The 20568-nt window shown below is 39.6% G+C and overlaps 1 protein-coding gene across 1 annotated transcript; it reads left to right on the forward strand.

Annotated features, from left to right (window-relative positions):
* Nucleotides 1–1891: 1891 nt before the first annotated feature.
* LOC137278723 (uncharacterized) lies at nucleotides 1892–6700 on the forward strand. The gene has a single exon (XM_067811237.1). The coding sequence runs from the start codon at nucleotides 1892–1894 to the stop codon at nucleotides 6698–6700; it is 4809 nt and encodes a 1602-aa protein (XP_067667338.1).
* Nucleotides 6701–20568: the final 13868 nt, after the last annotated feature.

Genomic DNA, 20568 nt, shown 5'->3' on the forward strand with positions numbered 1-20568 from the left:
CGGGAATCTAATACCATTTAATCATGTGTTTCAACCAATCAGATTACAGAACACAGTAACTTTTGGTTTACAATGGTGAGTGGAATATATGTAGCTCCTCATACTCAGGGAAAGAAACCTTGCAAACTTTCCCACATGACTACAGGACCAGTGAGTAGGCAGTAATTAGTTGTCCTGCACTTCACTGGTCAAAATAATATTAGTAGATTTTCTCCACAATCAGTACAAAATTCACTGGCTACCAAGACCACTGCAAACATATCATTCCGTGATCCTGAAGAAATTTCATAGGACCATAAATTTGGCACACTGCAGTTGTGTATTGGATCTAACAGATGGTGTCTTCTATTTGTGTGAAGGCAATATCTTCATGTGTCCCCTGCTGTGAAGATAGATTTAAACAGTGCAGAAATGCCCACAGAAATCACAAGTGACGTAATTACTGACAAGAGATACATAGTCAGTATACAATGTAGCAATGCACACCTTGCATCACAGGAGATGTATGCAATATAGCAATGCACACCTTGCATCACAGGAGATGTATGCAATATAGCAATGCACACTTCCATCACAGGAGATGTATACAATGTAGCAATGCACACCTTGCATCACAGATGTATACAATGTAGCAATGCACACCTTGCATCACAGGAGATGTATGCAATATAGCAATGCACACTTCCATCACAGGAAATGTATACAATGTAGCAATGCACACCTTGCATCACAGATGTATACAATGTAGCTGTTCAGGAGAAGGAACGGTGTTTGTGAACGTAGAGTATTCGCCTGCGTTTTGTTTCTGAAATACGAACATTCGCGAAAACACTCTTGACTTCGTGAAACACGTGGAGTTGAGCCTGCACGAGTTTTTTCCCCCGATAGCAGTTTTCAAGAGTTTTGGTAGAACTTCGGACGGGAGCGGTCGTGTTTTTGACGACCCCTTCCATGTTGTATCTGTTAGATTGGCGAGCAGTTTAGTTTTGATAGAACACTGCGTAACAAAAATGGTAGCAGAGCGTGGTTGTTAAGTTTAATGTTGTGTTATATCTGGGAATAGGGCTCAGTTCGCACGTTAGTGGTTGTGCGGACGCTTTAAGGTAAGTTTAATTGAAGTTAGGTAGTCAACAATTGTACTGTGTGATTAGATCACTATTAGTTAGTGAATCATACACACTGAAACATGTCACAAACAGGACCAAAACAGATTAACCATGACGGCCGTGACTATGTAACCGAGATAGCAGAACTTAAACGCAAAAAGGCTACAGCGAAATCTGCATTTACTAAAGCAACCAATGGACTTGAGAGACTTATTGATGAACAGAATGTTCAGAACCGGAGAGAAATCAGAAATGCAATTGACATAGTTAATGATTATCAGCTGCGGGCTATCGAAATATGTGTGTCGTTGTCTGTAACATTTCAAAGAATAGGAGATAGAGATAACATGACAAAAGTTACAGACGAGATTACCCAAATGGAAGTAATTGGGAATGGAGTACAAGAACGAGCTCAAGAGTGTTTGAGAGCTAGGTCAGATGCGAGCTCATTTAGCAGTGGTAGAACTGGAATATCTAGATTGTTTAGGGTTGAAAAAGGAAAGTATATTCCTGTTGTCAATTCTCACACACAGCAAGTGGAACCACAGTCTAGGTTAATTGATGCTAACTCAGGTCAGATGTCACAAGTCAGTGCAATTGATTTAGGTCAGTTGAATAGGCCGGAAACCCCTACACAAGAACATGTTAGGCACACATCTTCCCAAGAAAATGTAGCGACGAGCAGTTACAATTTGGGAAATGATATGTGGAGGCAATTGAGACGCGTTTCCATTCCTACTTTTTCGGGTGATGTCAAACAGTATGAAGGTTTTAAAGCGGCTTTCATGGCTTGTGTACACAAGGCTCCAGCTACATCTGAATATAAGCTCTTACAGTTACGTCAGTACATCACTGGGGACGCAATGAAAGTCATTCAAGACTTGGGTCATAGTGCGGCTGCATATGACGTAGCACTGGATAGATTGGAGAGGAAATATGGTGGCAAAAGACGCCAAGTTACCTTACAGTTGTCCAACTTTAGGCCCATTCGTCCTGGCAATGTTAGGGATATTGAGAGGTTTGCAGACATGCTGGACATAGTCGTGATCAATATTAGAGATACTGACAGGCTAGAAGAGTTAGGCAGTGGAGCATTATACAATCAGTTACTAAAGAAAATGACAGAGTCCATGTTAACTGATTATCACAGATGGGTATTTGACCGAGAACGCCAAGAGTCAGTGGAAACACTGCGTGAATGGGTGTTGCAAGAGGCTGAATTAAGTGTTATGGCATCAGAAACATTGCATGGTCTATCCAAGAAGGGAAAGACTATAGCTAGAGGTCAGAGCAAATCAGGTTCGTTCTTTGGTGATCGACAGACTGACATGAGAGTTCAGTGTGCTCTCTGTAAAAACAGTCATCACATTTGGAAGTGTAAACAATTCAAGTTGATGAGTGTTCCCGATAGATGGGAAACTGCTAAAAAATTAAACCTTTGCTTCAGATGTCTTGGCACTAACCACCAGGCTAAAAGTTGTAATCGTAGAATCACATGTGGAATAGATAACTGTGCTGCATCACATAACAGGTTTCTTCACTCGACAAAACGATGTGAAGCTACAGAAACTAAAAAGCAAAAACAGCATGACACACAGTCTCCACCTGTAGTTACAATGTCATCATCTGAATCCAGCAGGTCAACGTTGTTGTCACTGAGGACAGTGCCAGTAGTTCTTAAGAATGGAAACAAAAGAATTATTGTTAATGCACTATTAGATGATGCCAGTACACAGACTTATATCAACAGGGATGCAGCCTTAGAATTAGGCTTATCTGGTCCTTCACAAAAAGTTTCTGTTAATGTCCTCAATGGGCAACATGAAATGTTGGACACCATGTCAGTTCAGGTTGGCTTAGAGAGTTTGGATGGATCAGTTAATACTACAATATATGCCTTGACAACAACTAGGGTTACTGGACAGATGCAAGTTGTTGATTGGCGTAAGATTGCAGGTAGGTGGAAACACATTGAAAACATTGATTTTCCTAAGGTAACGTCTCCTCATATCATAGATCTCCTTATTGGCATGGACTATCTTGAACTACATAGGTCTTATCAGGATATCATTGGTAAAGAAGGTGATCCAATAGCACGACTGACTCCCTTAGGGTGGACCTGTGTTGGTAGAATACCAGGATTCAGAGATGTTCGTCACAATGCAGGCACATATTTCACAGACAATAGGGAAATTGAGTTGAGTTCAATGTTACAGAAACTCTGGGAAGTTGATGACGTTCCGTCTGTCACATCAACCCTTTCCAAGGATGATGAATCTGTCTTAGCATCTGTGAAAGACACAGTTAAGTTTGAAAATGGCCGATATCAAATTGGCATTCCTTGGAAGGAGAGTGTGAGTCCTTTACCAGACAACTGGGATATAGCTTACAAACGCCTCTGTAACACAGAGAAGAAGTTATCAAAGAATGAACAGGTTGCTGTAACCTATGATGGTATCATATCTCATTATGTTGAGAAAGGTTACATTGAAAAGGTGTCTCTTGATGAAAACAATTCATCACGTGGATGGTATTTACCCCATTTTCCTGTCGTGCGTCCAGATAGGGAAACCACGAAAGTCCGAATTGTCTTTGATGCATCCGCAAAATGTGAAGGCGTATCACTGAATGACACTATTCACCAAGGTCCCAAACTACAAGGTGATCTCTTTCAGATATTGCTTCGCTTTAGAAGATACCCAGTAGCCATAGTATGCGACATAGCAGAAATGTATCTTCAGATAGAAATGTTGCCAAAAGACAAGTCATTCTTTCGATTTCTTTGGAGATCAAACAATCAGAATGAGAGACCAGATATTTACCAGTTCTCGCGAGTAGTATTTGGAGTCAATGCTTCTCCGTTTTTAGCTCAGTACATCACACAAGAACATGCCCGACGATTTCAAGACACTTTACCAAAAGCTGCTGAAACTGTGTTTAAATCGACGTACATGGATGACAACATAGACTCTGTTAGAAATGAGTTGGAAGCCATTGAGCTGTATGAACAGCTTTCGGAATTGTGGGGAAATGCAGGAATGTGTGCAAGAAAGTGGCTAAGCAATTCTCCTGAAGTCTTGCAGAGAGTTCCAATAGAAAACAGAGCTACTGAAGTTGATCTTGGTAGAAACGAGTTGCCTACTGCTAAAACACTTGGTCTGACGTGGGTTGCTAAAGATGATGAGTTCAGCTTTCATAATACCAATGCACACAACAATTGGATACTTACAAAGAGAGGTTTTCTTAGAGAACTGGCTAAGGTTTTCGATCCATTGGGATTTGTGGCACCATTCATCATCACAGCAAAAATCTTAATGCAGGAAATCTGGCTTAAAGGCTTAGACTGGGATGAAGAGCTTCAAACTGGTTTGAAACAAAAAGCATTGCTTTGGCTCAGCCAATTGAAAGAATTAGAAAGTGTTACCATTCCAAGGTGCTTGCAATTCAGTTTGGATATTGAAAACAGGAGATTGCATGTGTTCGTTGATGCATCAGAAAAAGCATATGGGGCAGTTGTATATAGTGTGACTACCTATCAAAATGGGACAAAGACCAGTCGATTAACAGCATCAAAAAGTCGGGTGGCACCTCTAAAATCAGTCAGCATTCCTCGAATGGAGTTGGTGGCGGCAGTATTAGGAGTCAAGTTGATCTTGCCTGTTCTTAAAGCTCTTGAAATGAATATTGCTGCTGTGACACTTTGGACAGATAGTCAAAATGTGTTGTGTTGGATAAAAAACCACAGTCGCAAGTTCAAAACATTTGTAGCCAATCGTGTAGCTTTCATCCAAGAATACACCACTCCTAGTCAATGGAAGTATGTTCCTTCCCTTCAAAATCCATCAGATGTTCTGTCCAGGGGTGCAACAATTGCTGATCTTAAAGGCAAAGCATGGATGTCAGGGCCTGACTTTCTGGAAGAAGATGTAGCTGAAGAACCAACACAAACTGTGATCACACCAGCATCAGATGATTGTGAAGTGAAAATGCCTAGAAAAATGAAAAGGCAGTCATATACATTAGTGACATCTGACTGGTGTTGGCGGCTTGATGCAAGGAGACATTCAGATTGGCAAAAACTCCTAAGGATTACTGCATGGGTTTGTAGATTCGTGAACAACAGTAGGTCTGAACTAAGTTTGAGAATCTCTGGAGAACTTACTTATGAGGAGCTTCTTGATGCAGAGATCTATCACATAAGCCGTGCACAAAGGGAAGAATTTAACAAGGAAGTCTCCGCTCTGGAAAATAGAAACCAGTTGTCGACAAGCAGTAAACTCCTTGGACTGGATCCCATGCTTGATGAAGATGGGTTGATCAGATGTAGAGGTAGATTGCAACATGCCAAGTTTTTACCATTTGATGCAAAGTTCCCTATAGTATTACCAAGGAGAAACTGGGTAACAAAACTGATAGTGAAAAAATGCCATGAAGATGGAAAGCACATCATTGGTACAAACCAGATTCTTGCATTACTATCTGCACGTTACTGGATCATATCTGCTCGCGAAGAAATCCGTGAATATGAAAAGGAATGTCCATGGTGTCGCAGAGTCAAGGCGAAGCCTATTGTGCAGATTATGGCTCCACTTCCACAGGTTAGACTGAAGTACTCGTTACGGGCGTTTGATCAAACTGGTGTTGATTTTGCAGGACCTTTCATGACAATACAAGGTAGAGGAAAACAAAGAGTTAAGCGCTATCTTTGTCTTTTTACATGCCTGGCAACGAGAGCTGTGCACTTGGAAATGGCATATTGTCTTGACAGCGACTCATTCCTAAATGCCTTTTACAGGATGGTAAACCGCAGAGGCTTGCCTAGTGTTGTGGTGTCAGATAATGGAACAAATTTTACAGGAGCTGTCAAAGAGTTGAAACTACTTGTAGACCAACTTGATAGAAATCATATCCAAAGTTCATTGGCAAATCGTGGAGTTGTTTGGAAATTCAACCCACCATATGCTCCGCATTTTGGTGGCAGTTTTGAAGCAATGATCAAGGCCTCAAAAAGAGCTATATATGCAATCTTAGGCAATAGTGACATTACTGATGAAGAACTTATCACTGCCTTTACTGGCGCTGAATCATTGATCAATTCAAGGCCTTTAACTTACCAAAGCACACATCCAAATGATGACGTTCCACTTACACCAAATCATTTTCTTCACGGTCAGTGTGGTGGAAACTTTGCTCCTGAGTCAGTTGATTATGCAGAATTCAGCCCAAGGAGACGGTGGCGAAGAGTCCAAGAACTTGTACACCACTTTTGGAAACGGTGGATGTCTGAATGGCTTCCTTCTCTACAAGTAAGGAAGAAATGGTTTACACCAAGTCGTGATCTTGAGGTTGACGATGTTGTTGTGGTTATTTCCCCGCAATCACCAAGAGGGAGCTGGATCACAGGACGAATCATAAAGACATATCCAGGCAGAGATGGGCACGTTCGAGTTGTCGACATACAGACGAATCAAGGCGTTATGACAAGACCAGTGACAAAGGTGTGTCCACTTGAATGGAATGTGTCAGAAACCAACACCGAAGAATGCTTCAGGAAACGGACAGGAGGTCAACAGGAGGATTCAAGGAGCGGATAGAGGAGCGTAAGAAGGATTCAAGCAGCAGAGGAATTCATAGAGGAGCAGCAGAAGGATTCAAGAACCAGGATTCATGGAATTAAGTGAAACATAATTTGTGTGGAATATTCAAACATTAAGGACTATTGATGGAAGAATTCAAGAATTCATGGATGGAGGATTTAAAGAACAATTCAGGGATGGACGATTCGATGGAATCGAAGCCAGGACATAATCATTAAAGGGAAGTATTCAATTGACTGTATATTGACATGTTTTTTCTTTTCAGGAGATAAACTGTGTTTTGTGACATTGAACATTATACTTAACGAAGTGTTATGAACAGACTTGCATTTTTTCCATTTCCAGGACTGGATATTACAAGAACTTTCTTTCAGGATGTGTTTCTTTGTATTTAAGGAAGTGTGTGGACTTTCTGAAGTTTAGTTGCGTCATTGTCACATATATTTATATATTATGTACTGTTTTTGTGATTGATTCGTTCATTTGAAATGGACCCGTGAAGGTTCCGGGGTAGAATAGGCCTTCAGCAACCCATGCTTGCCATAAAAGGCGACTGTGCTTGTCGTAAGAGGCGACTAACGGGAGGATCGGGTGGTGAGGCTCGCTGACTTGGTTGACACATGTCATTGGTTCCCAGTTGTGCAGATCGATGCTTATGTTGTTGATCACTGGATTGTCTGGTCCAGACTCGATTATTTACAGACCGCCGCCTTATAGCTGGAATATTGCTGAATGCGACGTAAAAGTAAACTCACTCATTTGAAATGATAGACTTGGATCTATCATTTGTAGGGGGGAATGTTCAGGAGAAGGAACGGTGTTTGTGAACGTAGAGTATTCGCCTGCGTTTTGTTTCTGAAATACGAACATTCGCGAAAACACTCTTGACTTCGTGAAACACGTGGAGTTGAGCCTGCACGAGTTTTTTCCCCCGATAGCAGTTTTCAAGAGTTTTGGTAGAACTTCGGACGGGAGCGGTCGTGTTTTTGACGACCCCTTCCATGTTGTATCTGTTAGATTGGCGAGCAGTTTAGTTTTGATAGAACACTGCGTAACAGTAGCAATGCACACTTCCATCACAGGAGATGTATACAATGTAGCACTGCACACCTTGCATCACAGGAGATGTATACAATGTAGCAATGCACACTTCCATCACAGGAGATGTATACAATGTAGCAATGCACACTTCCATCACAGGAGATGTATACAATGTAGCAATGCACACTTCCATCACAGGAAATGTATACAATGTAGCAATGCACACTTCCATCACAGGAGATGTATGCAACATAGCAATGCACACTTCCATCACAGGAGATGTATACAATGTAGCAATGCACACCTTGCATCACAGGAGATGTATACAATGTAGCAATGCACACTTCCATCACAGGAGATGTATACAATGTAGCAATGCACACTTCCATCACAGGAAATGTATACAATGTAGCAATGCACACCTTGCATCACAGGAGATGTATGCAATATAGCAATGCACACTTCCATCACAGGAGATGTATACAATGTAGCAATGCACACCTTGCATCACAGGAGATGTATACAATGTAGCAATGCACACCTTGCATCACAGGAAATGTATACAATGTAGCAATGCACACCTTGCATCACAGGAGATGTATGCAATGTAGCAATGCACACTTCCATCACAGGAAATGTATACAATGTAGCAATGCACACCTTGCATCACAGGAGATGTATGCAATATAGCAATGCACACTTCCATCACAGGAGATGTATACAATGTAGCAATGCACACCTTGCATCACAGGAGATGTATACAATGTAGCAATGCACACCTTGCATCACAGATGTATACAATGTAGCAATGCACACTTCCATCACAGGAGATGTATACAATGTAGCAATGCACACTTCCATCACAGGAAATGTATACAATGTAGCAATGCACACTTCCATCACAGGAGATGTATACAATGTAGCAATGCACACCTTGCATCAAAGGAGATGTATACAATATAGCAATGCACACTTCCATCACAGGAGATGTATACAATGTAGCAATGCACACCTTGCATCACAGGAGATGTATGCAACATAGCAATGCACACTTCCATCACAGGAGATGTATACAATGTAGCAATGCACGCCTTGCATCACAGGTGATGTATACAATGTAGCAATGCACACCTTGCATCACAGGTGATGTATACAATGTAGCAATGCACACCTTGCATCACAGGAGATGTATGCAACATAGCAATGCACACTTCCATTACAGGAGATGTATACAATGTAGCAATGCACACCTTGCATCACAGGAGATGTATACAATGTAGCAATGCACACCTTGCATCACAGGAGATGTATACAATGTAGCAATGCACACTTCCATCACAGGAAATGTATACAATGTAGCAATGCACACCTTGCATCACAGGAGATGTATACAATGTAGCAATGCACACTTCCATCACAGGAGATGTATACAATGTAGCAATACACACTTCCATCACAGGAGATGTATACAATGTAGCAATGCACACCTTGCATCACAGGAGATGTATACAATGTAGCAATGCACACTTCCATCACAGGAGATGTATACAATGTAGCAATACACACTTCCATCACAGGAGATGTATACAATGTAGCAATGCACACCTTGCATCACAGGAGATGTATACAATGTAGCAATACACACTTCCATCACAGGAGATGTATACAATGTAGCAATGCTCACCTTGCATCAAAGGAGATGTATACAATATAGCAATGCACACTTCCATCACAGGAGATGTATACAATGTAGCAATGCACACCTTGCATCACAGGAGATGTATGCAACATAGCAATGCACACTTCCATCACAGGAGATGTATACAATGTAGCAATGCACGCCTTGCATCACAGGTGATGTATACAATGTAGCAATGCACACCTTGCATCACAGGTGATGTATACAATGTAGCAATGCACACCTTGCATCACAGGAGATGTATGCAACATAGCAATGCACACTTCCATCACAGGAGATGTATACAATGTAGCAATGCACACCTTGCATCACAGGAGATGTATACAATGTAGCAATGCACACCTTGCATCACAGGAGATGTATACAATGTAGCAATGCACACTTCCATCACAGGAAATGTATACAATGTAGCAATGCACACCTTGCATCACAGGATATGTATACAATGTAGCAATGCACACTTCCATCACAGGAGATGTATACAATGTAGCAATACACACTTCCATCACAGGAGATGTATACAATGTAGCAATGCACACCTTGCATCACAGGAGATGTATACAATGTAGCAATGCACACTTCCATCACAGGAGATGTATACAATGTAGCAATACACACTTCCATCACAGGAGATGTATACAATGTAGCAATGCACACCTTGCATCACAGGAGATGTATACAATGTAGCAATACACACTTCCATCACAGGAGATGTATACAATGTAGCAATGCTCACCTTGCATCACAGGAGATGTATGCAACATAGCAATGCACACTTCCATCACAGGAGATGTATACAATGTAGCAATGCACGCCTTGCATCACAGGTGATGTATACAATGTAGCAATGCACACCTTGCATCACAGGTGATGTATACAATGTAGCAATGCACACCTTGCATCACAGGAAATGTATACAATGTAGCAATGCACACCTTGCATCACAGGAGATGTATGCAATATAGCAATGCACACTTCCATCACAGGAGATGTATACAATGTAGCAATGCACACCTTGCATCACAGGAGATGTATACAATGTAGCAATGCACACCTTGCATCACAGGTGATGTATACAATGTAGCAATGCACACCTTGCATCACAGGTGATGTATACAATGTAGCAATGGGTTTCTGACAGGAGATGTATTTAATGATGCTGAAATGCACATTCTCTGACTAGTAACAGTGTTATGGCAGGTAAAATACATAGAGATACAACTTAACACAGGACGAAGATGTTTACAAGGCTGACTGTGGGTAAGAGTGAGGTTAAATTGTTTTGCTTGTACCAAGTGATGATGGTGACCTGAGGCTATTTGGGCAATGGTGATCCCAGGCTAGTGATAATGGAGATTCCAGCTTGTGTTAATTGATGGCTGATGAAAAGATGTCACTCTTGTGAAACAGAAAAGCTTTTTGACATTCTTTGATTCTGATGGTGATCATTCTTGGGGTTGGTATGAAAGTTTTTCCAAATGTTTTATGCTGATATTGCCGATAGAATAAACAAACCACAGCTCACATGGAGAAATCATTTCAGAAAGATGAGGAAAAGTTGGCCAATACATATTATATGCATATATATCTTGAAGCAGTACCAGCATACAGGGAGAAATTTTTGTGATAAAGTAGGCTAATGTCTTTTGATAATTGGACCCAATGTGAGGTTTAGAAAATCAGTGAAACATTCTTGGTAAATATTCATGTATATTTAATAAATCCACGGTGATTAAGAAAACAACTTACTGTATTTAGGTTTAAGTGAACTTCCTCTTATGAATCATTGGCACTTGGCTTACAGTGGTTAATAATGTAACAAACATTAAATGGTTACGCACCGGTGAGGTAGTAGATACGGGTATTATAGTTGTCTATGGGACCTATAGTTGCCCTAGTTGTTGTGTATTGAACCTAAATCTGCCCTAGTTGTGTATTGGACCTAAATCTGCCCTAGTTGTGTCTTGGGTGTGTAATTGCCCCAGTTGTGTATTGGCCTTAAATCACCCTAGTTGTGTATTGGCCTATAGTTGCCCTAGTTGTGTATTGGCCTATAGTTGCCCTAGTTGTGTATTGGACTTATAGTTGCCATGGTTGCATATTGGACTTATAGTTGCCATGGGTGTGTATTGGACTTATATTTGCCCCAGTTGTGTATTGGACCTATAGATGCCCTAGTTGTGTATTGGACCTACAGGTGCCTTACTTGTGTATTGGCCTATAGTTGCCAGGGTTTTGTTTTCAGACAGGATAGTTTTGATCATGTTTGCAGTTTTGAGTTCGTATGTTTTTTTACCAGGCATTTAATTTATGTGATCAGGAATGAAGGTCCAAGTATTTCTATGTCAGGGCTCGTTTTATGTTGTCTGTCATCTGTCTATTATGTGCCTATCAATTCACTTTGACTTTTTTCACTAAACAACTGAGGGAAATAACAAAAACATTGGAAAGAATATCTAGCATTAAAATTGTATTTGTGTTTGGTTTGGGCATCAGTAGAAGAGTGCATTGAGAGAAGAACAGATGTTTTTATATAACAAAAAAATAAATTAAATTGTGAAATACAGACAATGCACTAAGCCAGTGGAGATGATTTGTGATATGATCATGAAGAAAGAACATTTACAGAGTGTGAAAAACATAAAAGCCAGTTTTTTTTATCTCCATACCTCCATTCATGCAAAAAATATTTTGGTCAATTCTTACATTTTTTCACATCACCCAAAACTGTGAACATAAACATTCTTAAGAATCTCTACCTCTGTTACATCATTATTTATGTATTTTGGCTACAGTTGCACAAAACTTGGTGTCAAGATTTTCCGCTTGCAAACATGCAGCTGTGACTGCAGCAAGAAACAGGATTCATGTAGTAGAGATTGTTAGAATTACAAACAATGATAATTATTGTTTTATTTTGCAAAATACTTTTATTTTCTCCCAAACAGACTAAGAATATACTTGGATGGTTATGATTATAATAATTTATAATTCTCTTGAAAGTAGATTTTCCACATGGTCCATCCTCATAGTGATAGGATACCAAACATGTGGACGGTCATTGAATCAGTCACATGGTCCATCCTCATAGTGATAGGATACCAAACATGTGGACGGTCATTGAATCAGTCACATGGTCCATCCTCATAGTGATAGGATACCAAACATGTGGATGGTCATTGAATCAGTCACATGGTCCATCCTCATAGTGATAGGATACCAAACATGTGGACGGTCATTGAATCAGTCACATGGTCCATCCTCATAGTGATAGGATACCAAACATCTGGATGGTCATTGAATCAGTCACATGGTCCGTCCTCATAGTGATAGGATACCAAACATGTGGATGGTCATTGAATCAGTCACATGGTCCATCCTCATAGTGATAGGATACCAAACATGTGGACGGTCATTGAATCAGTCACATGGTCCATCCTCATAGTGATAGGATACCAAACATGTGGATGGTCATTGAATCAGTCACATGTTCCTTACACAGTGGTCAAGACATCAGGATATAAATCTTCCATCCGGGTTGTGCCAGGTGGACAACATTGCATGGCGCTGTATAATGTCTAAGTGAGAGAGACACCTCATGTGATATTAGTGGTCAGTAGACTTAGGTCAAACTGGCAGTTCAAGTAAAGCTGGTTCAAGTCTTCAAACAAAACATCCTCTTTTTCCTATACTGCAGTCTGCATCAATCTCGTAGTTGAGGATTACTTTCACATTTAGAAAAATGTGTTTTTTTTTAAGTAATGTGTTAAATGCCACATCCAGCAATATTACAGCTATACTGCAGTGGTCTATAATTATTCAAGTCATTACCACACATGATAACTATCATACAATTATATTGCTGGATACATGTTGTGAATGTATTTATGTCTCCTGTCGCGATATTGCTGGAATATTGTAAAAAGTGGTGTAAATCTCACTCACTTTGATTGTGATAAGATTAATAATAATGCTGAATGTGAAGTACTCATTCACTCATTATGAATGATAGCAATATAATTGTATGATTGTTGTTATTTATTTTAATCTTATGTAGAGAGTCCTTTATAATGTTCTTGATCTATTTCAATAACCCAAAACAGAAACCAAAATATGTTCTAGGCCATTTGTATGACCTACAACTGAAACACTGACAGGCAGCTCTAACTCCAGATGTGATACTTATCACTCTGTGGTTGTGCTGAATCTATCATGCTTATCCACCTTACAAGTCATCAAGGAGTATACAAGTCTTGATGTATCCAAAACATTGAAATCCATACTTTCATTTAATGTCTAAGGTTGTACAAACGACCATTACAAGGCTTGACCAAGTTTGTTCTGCAACAGGTGCTTGTTCCTATGCTTTGAGTTACAGGTTTAACACCTGTAAAGGCCAGTCGCCCCAGCAGAGGGCAACTGGTAATCTCATCAGGAGATGTTTAGGCAGTCTTTATGTCTTTGACAGCTTGAACTGTTTCCTGTGGTGCACCATACAGTCTACATTAGTAGTGTAGGTAGTTAGGCAGGACGCCATACACGATCCTGTAGTGTGTTTGTTCGTTGGTATAGGGAGTCGTCTGTGCTTCAGCAAGGCAGAACAGATATGTAGCATATGTTATTGCTGGGATTAGTTTTTCATTAAAGTCCAGATTCTAGTATATTTTGTTGGATTGAGTCCCATCAGGGATTTAAACCACACTCAATGACACAATGTCAGCGATCTAACCCACTCAGATGCTGAGACCTCAACTAAAATAGAAGTCGTACAACTGGTAATCACTGTCATGTACTTTTATTTACCAGATTAACTCTTGTTTGATGCAAGCATGTCTTTGCTTGACTGTGTTGAATATTCCTTAACAAGGGATAACAATTTCAAGTCATGAACCATCAAGGATCTTTTCAATAATGTTAGTTCTCATTTAATTATTGCATTTTCAAAAGAATTGTTAACTTGTGGATAAGAGAAGACTTGTTAACTGACTTAAAAATCGATAAATATTTTATGATTGGAAGTTTGAATTAGTAACTAAGATTGTTAGTAGCTGTATTGTCAAGAGGGTAATAGTACTGTAAAATTACTGTCCCCCCAAGAGGGCACAGAAGTCCAAAAACATTCAAAGTGTGTTAAAGCTTTCCACTGTTTTTTTTGCAGAATATGTGTGCTTTTAATTTATGGTTATATTTCTGCCCACTCACTAATGACTGATGATGTAAATACAGCTAGGATCCATACATGTCTGGCAATCTACCTTTAGTCGTTAGTGATCGTCAGCCTGTTTTTATTTTGTCTTGTCCATAAAAGTATGTCAAATTTTACAGTTTCATGCTAGTTTTAATTCTCTTCCTTTGATAATCTAGTTATTTTGCTGTATTTTACAATCTTATTGTATACCACCCAGTCAGTGAGGAAAAGGGGCCATAACTGTATACCACCCAGTCAGTGAGGGTGGAATAACTATACCACCCAGGCAGTGAGGAAAAGGGGCCATAACTGTATACCACCTAGTCAGTGAGGGTGGAATAGCTGTATACTCCTTTGTCAGTGAGGATGGAATAACTGTATACTCCTTTGTCAGTGAGGATGTAATAACTGTATACTCCTTTGTCAGTGAGGGTGGAATAACTGTATACCATCCAGTCAGTCAGTCAAAGGGGCCATAACTGTATACCACCTAGTCAGTGAGGGTGGAATAACTGTATACCACCCAGTCAGTGAGGGTGGAATAACTGTATACCGCTCAGTCAGTGAGGGTGGAATAACTGTATACTCCTTTGTCAGTGAGAGTGGAATAACTGTATACTCCTTTGTCAGTGACGGTGGAATAACTGTATACCGCTCAGTCAGTGAGGGTGGAATAACTGTATACCACCCAGTCAGTTAGGGTGGAATAACTGTATATTCCTTTGTCAGTGAGGGTGGAATAACTGTATACCACCCAGTCAGTGAGGGTGGAATAACTGTATACTCCTTTGTCAGTGAGGGTGGAATAACTGTATACCACCCAGTCAGTGAGGGTGGAATAACTGTATACCACCCAGTCAGTGAGGGTGGAATAACTGTATACCACCCAGTCAGTGACGGTGGAATAACTGTATACCACCCAGTCAGTGAGGATGGAATAACTGTATACCACCCAGTCAGTTAGGGTGGAATAACTGTATACTCCTTTGTCAGTGAGGGTGGAATAACTGTATACCATCCAGTCAGTGAGGGTGGAATAACTGTATACCGCTCAGTCAGTGAGGGTGGAACAACAGTATACAACCCAGTCCGTGAGGGAATAACTGTATACAATCCAGTCAGTGAGGTTGGAATAACTGTTTACAACCCATTGAGTGAGGGTGGAATAGCTGTATACCACCCAGTCAGAGAAGGTGGAGGAAAGAGAAAAACTGTGTACCACCCAGTCAGTGAGGAGTAAAAGGGGCAATAACTGTATCCCACCCAGTCAGTGAGGGTGGAAAAGAGAGAATAATTATATGGTTCACTCACTTAGCCTACAGAGGGGTTATCTAGTATATCAATACCTCATTGGTGAGGGTGGTGAGTGAGTGAGTTTAGTTTTACGTCGCACTTAGCAATATTCCAGCTATATGGCGACGGTCTGTAAATAATCGAGTCTGGACCAGACAGTCCAGTGATCAACAACATGAGCATCGATCTGCGCAATGGGGAACCGATGACATGTGTCAACCAAGTCCGCTAGTCTGACCACCCGATCCCGTTAGTCGCCTCTTACAACAAGCATAGTCACCTTTTATGGCAAGCATGGGTTTCTGAAGGCCTATTCTACCCTGGGACCTTCACGGGTCGGTGAGGGTGGAGTAGAGGATAAATGTATATATACTTCTCAAAGAGGGATAATAAAACATATGCTGCTTTCAACAGCTATCTATTTTCAAGGTTGTGTATGTTCACAACCTCAATTTGAAAATATTCTTTTTTTACAATATCAAATTTAAGCAATTTATCATTTGTCATATTTGTAGAAGTTGCAGATCACAAATGGCATAGAGATGAAATGTGTGATGGTGATGATTATAATGAGTGAGTTTTAGTTTTACACTTCTTATAGCATTATTCCAGCAATATCACTCTGAGGGACACCAGAAATGGGCTTCATACGTTGTACCCTTGTGGGGAATCGAACCTGGTTCTTCAGCATGGCGAGTGAACGCTTTCACCAGTAGGCTATGCCACTGCCCCTGATTGTTTTGAGGTACTTCGGCAACAAAGTAGCCACTCATCAGCTCTTGAGCTGTAATATTTTCTTACAACAAATGCCATTTCAAGAATTGTGAGGTAAATTTTGCTCATTTTCTACTTAACATGCTGTAAAATATTTGGGTTTTAAGTACAGTTATCTGTAACCTGACTGGGAGACATAAACGGGCATGTAAATTTTGCAGCTGAATTTTAATCTGAAAAATATGTGTGCCTAACAATCCTTAATTTGAATTGTCTTGTTTTAGGAACATAGGTCACAGAACCTATTATTTTTTGTTACTTTTTCTTTCTCCAACTTTTCTTTCAAAAACAAATATGTCTAAACTTTACAGAATTTGATTTAATGCTGCATTTTTTCATCTCATTTAAAAAAAATTCTTTGAGAAATCTTGCCAACCATATTTACCAGACCTCAGGGTATTTTTTTTTAAAAAGTTTGCTCCAATATGTTATATCTATAGCTGACAGGAATGTGAAAAACCCAAATGTAAACAAGTAATTTTACAGAAATTGAAAAAGACTCTGGAATGTAAAACATTCTTAACACACATTTTTTGTCAGAATTTTTTTATTGACCAAAATTCATTATCAAACAGATAGAGCCCTGGTCAAACATAACTGGAGACACGTAGAAGCTTGGCTGATGGTGTCAGGTAATGATTAAACATAGGTGTTTACACGGAATAGCAATGGGACGTTGAGAGACTCTTGCCACCATCAGTGTGGACTGTAGATTACTTCCATAGAGCCCTGCCACCATCAAGTGTAATTATTGCACATTGTTAGTTGTGTTAGGAAGGTGTTCGGTTGCTTGATTTTACCACGGGATTCTAGTGGCAATGGGTCAACCCTAGAGTTATGTACAGAAGGTCTTTGACCTCTAAAGGATCATGAAGAAAACTTGATTGATTGACCCAGGTGTGCGAAGACGTTATATTGTACACAGGTAATTCACTGAAGTAGCTGTGGCAGGACATGCTTACACTTTTTGCCAACACCTGGAGTCGTCAGTAATTCTCACTGATCCTATCATGTAAATTACACAGCTATTTGCTTTTGACACCCTTTTGAATCTGCTGTTACTAATTACCGGAGTCTGATTATGTTGACATTTATATTTTTCTGTATCCCCTCATCTGTTCCCCATTTCTTGTAGTTTTTGTACGACAAAACGAAAATAGTAAGGTTTGTGAAAACAAGGTCTTCCTATGAAAGCTCTGCTGATTGTGTTTACAATCTGGCATCCTTACTGAATTATTTTAAAATGTTTTTGTAATTCTAAAGGCATTCTTTCTTTAGATAAGTGATTAAGGAAGTGATTGGTATATATGTTTTAATAATAATGTATAATGTGAGATAAATCAGATTTGTTAATATACATATATTAAACTATTCTTATGGTTTCCACCAGTGACATACAATAAGAGACAGGCGTGGTGATGCATAACTGCAGCTGATCTGAGCAGGTATTGGATCAAGTGGCTTAATATTAGGCTTGGGTGTCCATAATGTGTGACTTGGTGATTGTTGCTCAGCATATCCTGAAATAAATAATGCTGTCAAATTTCTTCTGCCCCCCTTTCCCCCTCCCCATATTTAAAATTTGCATTTACAGGTAACTGAGAAAGAAGAAATCTCATATTCTCTCTCTTTCTCTCTCTCTCTCTCTCTTTCTCTCTCTGGGTTGTGGAACATATTTACTATGACAACTGCAAGAAAAATTGATTATTTTGAAAACAACCTAGTTGTTAATGCCATTAAATATATGTATGCTAATGATGCCCTGAGGATGCCCTTGCATGTGTAAATACCAGATTCAAATGACTGAATGATTAACAGTAGTTCAGTTTAAACATTTCTGTTCAAGAAAAAAGAATGAATTGGGAGAAGACATTTAACGACCAGGAGCTGGATGGTAAACATCCCCAGTAGGGGCCATGGAAACTTCCTCTGTAGCCCCTAACGAGCATGTCTTCCATTTCATTCTCAATATTATATTTGGCTAGATGCATACTTTCGCTCCAAGATTTCTTCAGAAAATATTGTGAATTCACAGAAAAATGATTTATGAGAACTGCACAGCTCCAGGTGTATGTGAAAATATGGTAACTCTCAGACGGCTTTAAAGGTTTTATATCAAATTACAGATTATGGCTTCAAATTGTAAGGAAGCAGTTACAGTGATTAATAGATGTATTTTTATCTATCCCTGGCTGAATGAACATCACATGACTACATGTTTTTCCACTCTTCAGGTTGTTGTTTGTGATGAAAAAACATTACATCCGACCTGCTTTGAACTGAGCATGTATATTCAGATGCTGACTTCTTCAGTATGAACTAATCAGAATATATTTTCAGTGACAAAAAAAGCATGTTTTTTATCTCCTAAAGTTTTGAATTAGAAATTCCTTTTAGCAGAAAAATTGTTAACACACCAACAACTCTCAGTAATGTTCTGTGTGAATGTTTTTGCTCATGTTTGTATAGAACGTTCCAGTTGATAGGTTCAGCATGTTTTGAAAACTATATTTTAATGCAGTTTTAGACCACTGCAGTCGCATGGCTTGAGCTCACCGTTAGAGACTGACATTGGTGTTGCTGTTGCTGTTTGGTTGGAGGTCCCATACTTTACTCTCCCTTTTACGGTACTTTAAGGCAGGAACAGATACAGATGTTTGAGAAAGGAAGAGTGCACAGTTCATTTTCATGAGAGTTTCAAGGTCATGTAATAAACTTTCAGAACAAGGGTAGTGTGTGTGAGGAGTTAGTTTTGCAAATCCCTGCATCCCCTTCTGGGCTGTCTACCAGGAATTCCCATATTTAAGCCCTGGGCTTAAATACTGAAAATCGCTGTTCTAGTGATGAAATGTTTTAACCATATCTAAGCCCAAGGCTAAAATTTGAAAATGCACATTATTTTGATAAAAATGAAAGGAATTTTGGAAAACTCTTTCATCAGGAAACTGGTCTTGTAATTAAAACTTGAAAGTTATGAAAATGTTTACATGAGTAAGTAAGTTTGAACATGAATGATGAGGGTTTCTCAAGTCTAATTAATGCAAAACACAAACTCTTCTGAGAGGACTGACGGACATCTATGACTAATTTCTGCAGGGAGCATTTAGAGGGGTAAGTCTCTGCATATGGAACGGGATGTCATTCTAAACACCCAGGAATTAAATTAAAATTTAAGCCCATGGGCATAAATAAGGGTAGAAATCCCTAATTTTAGCCCTTGGGCTAAATGTCACGTGGACCTAAATACAGGGAAGTCTTGTAGTGCTTAAAGGGCAATCTATGCAATTAATTTGCTAATGGACTTACCTTAGTTTGACTATTGTTTCTCCTGAAGGTAAAGGCAATGCAGGAATAATGTAGTATGTATATACTGAGAGTTACTTAGGTTGATGGATGCCTAATTGTGAACTGTCATAACTGCACTTCAGTCATCTAAATGCCTTCAACAATGATGGATTGTAAAATTCTGTAAATTCAACAAATTAATAGAGGACTCAGCTTAGTTCGCAATCTGAAGTGAAGGAACAGGTATTCATACTTAAGACTGACTGGCAGTCATTGCGTTATGTTTTGTTGTTCAACATGATGTTCATGTCTGTGAACATCTCAGAAACCACTGAATTATGTCATATTTCAGCTTCAAAGTAGGGCTGCAATGCTTCACCCAGACTATGACTGGATTTGACTTTTGATATTGGCACCTTGATTCGATCATTTTTTATTTGATTTGTTTCATTGCACAAGTGAAAATATCAGATTCCATTTAACTCTCAGGGTCGGCATTTTAGGGTGAAATCCATTGTCAACTTGGCGATGTCTACTAAAAACATTTCTCATGGATAATTAGCTTGGCTTCAACCAATCATGTTT

The sequence above is a fragment of the Haliotis asinina genome, chromosome 3 (assembly GCF_037392515.1).
Source record: "Haliotis asinina isolate JCU_RB_2024 chromosome 3, JCU_Hal_asi_v2, whole genome shotgun sequence".
Classification (NCBI taxonomy): domain Eukaryota; kingdom Metazoa; phylum Mollusca; class Gastropoda; order Lepetellida; family Haliotidae; genus Haliotis; species Haliotis asinina.